This window comes from Aspergillus affinis (genome assembly GCF_023601865.1).
Source record: "Aspergillus affinis strain CMG 70 chromosome Unknown NODE_96_length_144280_cov_85_325291, whole genome shotgun sequence".
In the NCBI taxonomy this organism is placed as follows: Eukaryota; Fungi; Ascomycota; class Eurotiomycetes; order Eurotiales; family Aspergillaceae; genus Aspergillus; species Aspergillus affinis.
This window is the reverse complement of record NW_026515877.1, coordinates 138,281-144,280: the sequence shown is the minus strand read 5'-3', so window position 1 is coordinate 144,280 and position 6,000 is coordinate 138,281. Positions and strand designations below refer to the sequence as shown.

The window sequence follows — 6,000 nt, the reverse complement described above, 5'->3', positions numbered from 1 at the left end:
CAGGGGATGGCGGGTCACGTGCCTAGGCGGTGAACCGCGGCCGTAAAATATAACTAAACTAAACTAAACTAAACTAATCAAACTCGAGCTCGACAAACGCCACGCGGAATGGCAACGCAGCCCCAACCCACTTGAAGTCGGCTCCGATCATAGACCTCGAAATAGCGCAGTACATACATGTGCCAAGATCACGTTGGCGTTGGCGTTGGCATTGGCCGTCTGGAGGATTGATTTCTGTTACGTATTAGTATGCGGGGTGAGATCGTTTGTATCTGAGAGAGGTCGTGCGAACGGTGCGGTGACTTTGGCACTTTTTCAGGACCCATCTCCTCGTGTCCACCTTCACAGATGCCCTCGAGTCTCTTTGGAGGCCATGGGTGGTTGGACTGGTGGAGCGACCGTGGCGAGCAATGCCGATCCCACGCCTAAATTTCCGCAACGGGTTAGGTAGTGCTGCAGAGTTCAGCTACTTTATCCCCACGATGTGAGGTCAACGGATGCTCAATTATTTACTAACCGCTACGTAACTATAGCACCGACTCGAATTGTAGAGTCCACTTTAGCCTGTGTCATATACGGAAATATTGGAGATGTCTAGCTATCTTAACCCCTCCCCCACATCATCTCAAAGTCAGAAGTCCGGATTATATGGTCCCCTCGCATGATATTTTGCATCTATACCAATTTCATGATGCAAATGGCATCGTTTATCTTCCCCCCCCCCCCATGTTCCATGCTTGCTACAGTCAAGGGGTATGGACGTTAAGGCTTTACCTCAAGACGGGAATGTAGTTGCACGTTCTGCAACTTCATGGGACAGGCAAGAAGATTAGAAGTGAATGTCAAATAAAACACCCATTCAATCCGTACATAATCATGATAAAAAAATCGTTCAATCGGTTTTAACAACCCCCAACATCTAGACAACTCCCGCAATCATCACCTTGAAAACATCCTGTCGACCAGCCTTGAGTCTTGACTAACTCAAACGTCTGCTCGGCCTCTTCAAACCTGAACCGGTTCGTCACCAACTTCTTCACATCAATAATGCCTTTCCCAATAAGATCGATTGCAGCTGGGTAACATCAAGTCAAATACCGGATCGATCCCTTGACGACCAGACCCCTCGTGTAAACAGCCGTGATAGGGAAATTAATGACCTCTTTACCCATTCCTACCTGAACAATCGTGCCTCCATGGCGAGCCGCAAGAATGCCCATTTGAACACAAGGCTCGGCCCCGGAGCACTCAAGCACCACATCAGTGCCCTCATCAAGCCCGCACTCTTCCTTCAGCTTCTGCGCCATCTTCTCTGCATGGGCAATCGGGTCCGCTCCTGGTTCCGGTCTTTCAGGCATGAAAACATGGTCAACCCCGTAGGACGTGGCGACCTCCAACCGGGACTGGACCACATCAACACCAATGACCTTCTTCGCACCATGTACCTTGGCAACTGCCTGGCACAGAACGCCAATGGGACCACAGCCAAACACCAGTACGGTTTGGTGCGCGCGCAGATCCGCGGTCTTCGCAACGGCAACAGCCATACTAACGGGTTCGACCATGGCTGCCTCTTCCATGCTCATATGGTCGGGGACTTTGTAGCAGAAATCAGCAGCGTTGACGTAGTATTTCGCCAACGTGCCGTCCCAGGGAGAAGTCGCTGCGAAGATCATGTCGCCGCAGAGGTGGTACGAGCCGGAACGACATTGTGTACAGCGACGGCATGGCACTCCAGGTTCCATGGCGACCCGGTCGCCTGGTTTTAGGTGTGAGACGGAGGATCCTACTTCAACCTCCTGATGAATGTATGCTTTGCTCAACAGGTCCAATTTAGAAACCAGACGCCGCCGATACAGGGCAGTTAGGGGAGAGACCCATTTCCCACCACCCTTGCCTGAATAAGTCGAAGTTACTTTCCGGAAAAGACGTATGGTCTCATTCTGTCGGTTTCCATCCAGTTGTGCACCGAGATCAATATCCATGACCACAGCACCTGGTCAAGTATGTATTTTGATCAGTCTCGTTACTTTCATATCATTTTGGTTTCAGAAAAAGGATTACTTACCTATAATATCGAAAGTCAGATTCGTGCACAGTTCATGCATTTCGAACGTTTCGCCTGTAGAGGCATATTTGTCAAGAGTGGCCACGAATCTCCGCGTCTTCTCCACGACGCACGGTAAAAGGCGGAGTAGATGTTGCGAGGCAAATCCCCGATTAAATCGCCGGCGAAGTGACATCCACTCCTCGCCCTAATCACGAAATAATTAGCGCTTGCTTGTTTGATGACTGACCATGTAAATGGAATGGCGATTCACATACCTCCACATTGATAATTGAACTGGCACCAAGCAAGTCCTCAAAGGCTCTGGTCGTCGATGCCTTTGGTAAACTGTACGGAAAGGCCTTGGACGTCTTCGTGATCTGCTCGGCAACTTCATGACTGCACACCACACATAAAGGGGGCGCTGTGGGATAAAGGTCCAGTACTAAAGCTGGCACGTCCCCTAGCGATTCATGGATTCGGGAAAATACAGCGTCTGCAAACGGAGCACTCAATAATTCGGTAGAACCATCATGTCTTCTCTCTCGGCCACCTCTTTAAGGGACGTCTTGGGGCGATCTATTCCTTACCAATGTGTCTGTCCCGATTCCCATTGGCGATGAAATCATTCAAAACCTTCAGATGGCCCAACAAAAGCGATCGCGGCGGCTGTGGCTAGTTGACATGGGGACTGCGATGCTGGCGAAGGCGCTCAATAGCGTAGATTCCTCCCAGTAAGAGACCAGCGAAGACAACATTCTATAGTAGCGCCTTCGCGTCCATTTTTTTTAACAAAAAAAGGTACATGGATTCTCTTCAAGGTAAAGACCCATCTTTAAATTTCTGAGGATATCTCTCCTTTTAGATTTTTCAGTGTTCGTTTCCATTTGATCCCAAAAGTTGCGTCGAGGAATCCATAATCGTAATAAATGCCGTATATAGTTTAGAGTCATCGAAACCGGAAAACGTCCTGAAGGATGCTCACTCGCGGGTATATTTCTCCGGTACGGTACAGTTTAGTATGGGGAAACCAGTGGGTCCTTCGCTAGGTAATTCTTTCGAATAAATGTATGTAGGTGGGTTGATGTGTGGTATGGAGGACTGGGCTGGGGGGGGTCCTTTTTGCGCATGGATGATGGTTTTCAAATATGTATTTGTGACTGAACACAATCATGGATATTGGATGCTACCGTATGTCGCCTTCAAAAGAATCCCTCGTTCATTTAAACATGGCAACCAGTGCCTACAATTGCCTTCGCTAGTATCACGCAATGAAGAAATCAAACCCCCTCATGAGGAGATCAGTCCTGAAATATCCCCAGCGGAATTGCCATCGAAACTAAATACTTCGGCATATTAACCGCCTCCACGATCTGCAGGTTTCCCACCACGCTGGCGAGCATGTACGCATCCACACGAGACAGCCCCTTCGTCGCAACCAACCACTCAATGATATGCCGGACTGCCTGTTTCGACGCCTCCGTCAAGTCGGAACCGAGTCCCGTCGCAGCGTATCGTCCGGACCTGCTTAGGACGGGATGATATAACGGCGTCTGTGCGGCGGAGTCGGCGGACGGAATCTCATAATGGGGCGTCTTCACCCACGGCTGGTTCTTGCAGACCTCGAATCGCAACGTCACCTTGATCGGTGTCTCGATGGCCGTCCCGCATACCTCGCCATGGCCCTGTACTGCGTGGCCGTCGCCGCAACTGAACAGCGCCCCGCTTGTCTGCACGGGGAGATACACGATCGATCCGATCGTCAGGTCGCAGCAGTCGATGTTCCCGCCGGCCTCATTCGGCGGAATGACCGAGAGGTCTTTGTCCGAGGTGGCCGGGGCGAGACCCATGCAGCCGAGGAACGGACGCAAGGGGATGGAGACGTGATCATTGAGCGCCGCGGTCTGAGTGGTGCGGTCGAGGTGCCAGATGCGCAGGCTGGGCTGCGGGAAGTCGTCAGCCAGCAGACCGAAGTTCGGGATGACGGCCGACCAGCCCCAGTCGGCGGTTTGGAGGTCAAGGACTTCGACTTTAAGCGCGTCGCCGGGCTCGGCGTCCTGGATGCAGACGGGGCCGAAGACCGGGTTGGCGATGCTGATGTCGAAGGCGCTGAGGGCGCTGGTATCTGAGTCTTTAGTGATTTGGCCGTTGCTGCTGTCGATGGCGTCGAAGGTGAGGGTCTCCCCGGATGAAATGGTCTGTACCGGGGGTATGTTCTTGGACCAGCGGAGGTGGGAGTGGTTGCGGCCGATGTGTCCTACTGGAGGGGTCATTTTTGGCGGGTTAGATCGTTTGGTAGATGAGGGGAGGATGTGGTCTGCGGGTTTGATAAAGCCTAGGATAGAGACGGGAGGAAAGAGGAGCGTCCATGGAAGGAGAGGGTGAATAAGTAGTTGCACAAACTTACAGGAAGTTCACGGTAAAGAACAGCAAACCAACAGACAACACGACGCAAGGTGACACAAACTACAGGATCATGAAACCGAGTCTCGTGAGCGTTGCAGCTGACTGTAATGAATGCTACCTAGAAATCATTCAACAACAACCCACAACCCGGACCCCAACGGAGCAAAAGAGAAGGAAGAAGATATGATGCAACTCCCGCCGCACTCTGCACAAAGCCCTAAGTCACGGGGGGATCCAATCACCGGCGGCTTCCGACCCTTTTCCAGGGTCCAAGGCTGATACGCGCTGGACTAACATCCACTTGTCAATTAATTGGCCGATGACGGAGCTTGGGCAGTTATCTGGGCTGTGCAGACCCCCAGTGGGCATTGATCTTTCATCTGGTGGCTGTTGGAGGGGCTGAGAATTAGTAGTATGTATGTACCTCCTGCCTAATCCGGTCGGTTTGGATGGTTTCTGTTATCTGATCGGTGACCAGCCCTCACCATGATGGATTTGAGGTATTCGGACTTTAGGCGAGGAATCCGGCATTTGATTTCTGGAATTTCTACGGCACTAGGTAGAGTAGTTACCGAATAAATCTCACTAAGCAGTGCCATGATAGGTTGCTTCGCTTCGGATGTACTCCGGAGGTACATGCAGGTTTGGGCACGGTATGTACGCACTCGACTGACTCGGGACAAGTGGCATATCCTGTTCGATAGACAGAGAGCTTTCTCCAATCTGGTTGGGTCAACTACATGGAGAATGGTAGATTGGAACCAGTCCGGTAGTTCTATACAAAGAAACTCTCCCTCACCAAGAAAAATTAGCTCGACCCGCTTGCTCGAATGTAACCCTGCGTTGTACCTCTACTCGGAGATGTCTTCTCTCTTTATCTATTGCTCATGGCTCTAGATACTATGGACTAATGGTCCTCGAAAAAAAGTGTGATAGCTCACTCCCTGACCGGATTCCGTTTTTCCGTGTCTATGTATATGGGTATGCTACGTCAGGCAAGTATGTTGATACATGCTTTTAGGAGTAAATAGTGCCAGTCGACGCTCAAATAATATCACGTAGTTCAATCTGCATAGTTTTTAATAATATTCAAGTCGATGTGGAAAGGTGGCTGCCTAGGATGCTATCTATTTTACAGTCGACCAGAGCGACATTTTACTGCTTTCTCGTCAAAATGTCGAATATTTTTCCGGTTTCTATTTCATTTCCTTTCTAGATCCTACCATGGCAAAGTTTGTGCCAAATGCTTCCTGGCATACACGAAGGTGCTTATTTCCAATTAGTGGGTTAGGCAACGAAGCCTGTAGCAGGCCTCTGGTGATGAACCAAGACCAGGGGTCACTTCTGGTAAGTACTCGACTATTGTCGCTAATTTCCGTAATTTTGTTGACGTATTCCCATATTGAGACAGTATATAGTGGCTCATCAAGCCAAAGTATACGATGCCTAATATAAAAAAGTTTATGCATCATTTATGCACGGATCTCGTATCGATTAGTCATTACGTCCAGTCGATTCGTTAACTTGTGTGGAATCAATTTCCATCT

General features: G+C 50.1%; 1 protein-coding gene across 1 annotated transcript; it reads right to left on the bottom strand.

Moving 5' to 3' along the window:
* Positions 1 to 1,085: 1,085 nt before the first annotated feature.
* KD926_011478 (acetamidase/formamidase family protein) lies at positions 1,086 to 4,320 on the bottom strand (the record flags this gene model as incomplete). Its single annotated transcript, XM_053103764.1, has 4 exons — positions 1,086 to 1,996; positions 2,069 to 2,255; positions 2,326 to 2,446; positions 3,395 to 4,320. 4 exons carry the CDS (start codon positions 4,318 to 4,320, stop codon positions 1,086 to 1,088), a joined length of 2,145 nt encoding a protein of 714 aa, XP_052952936.1.
* Between the last annotated feature and the right edge of the window lie 1,680 nt (positions 4,321 to 6,000).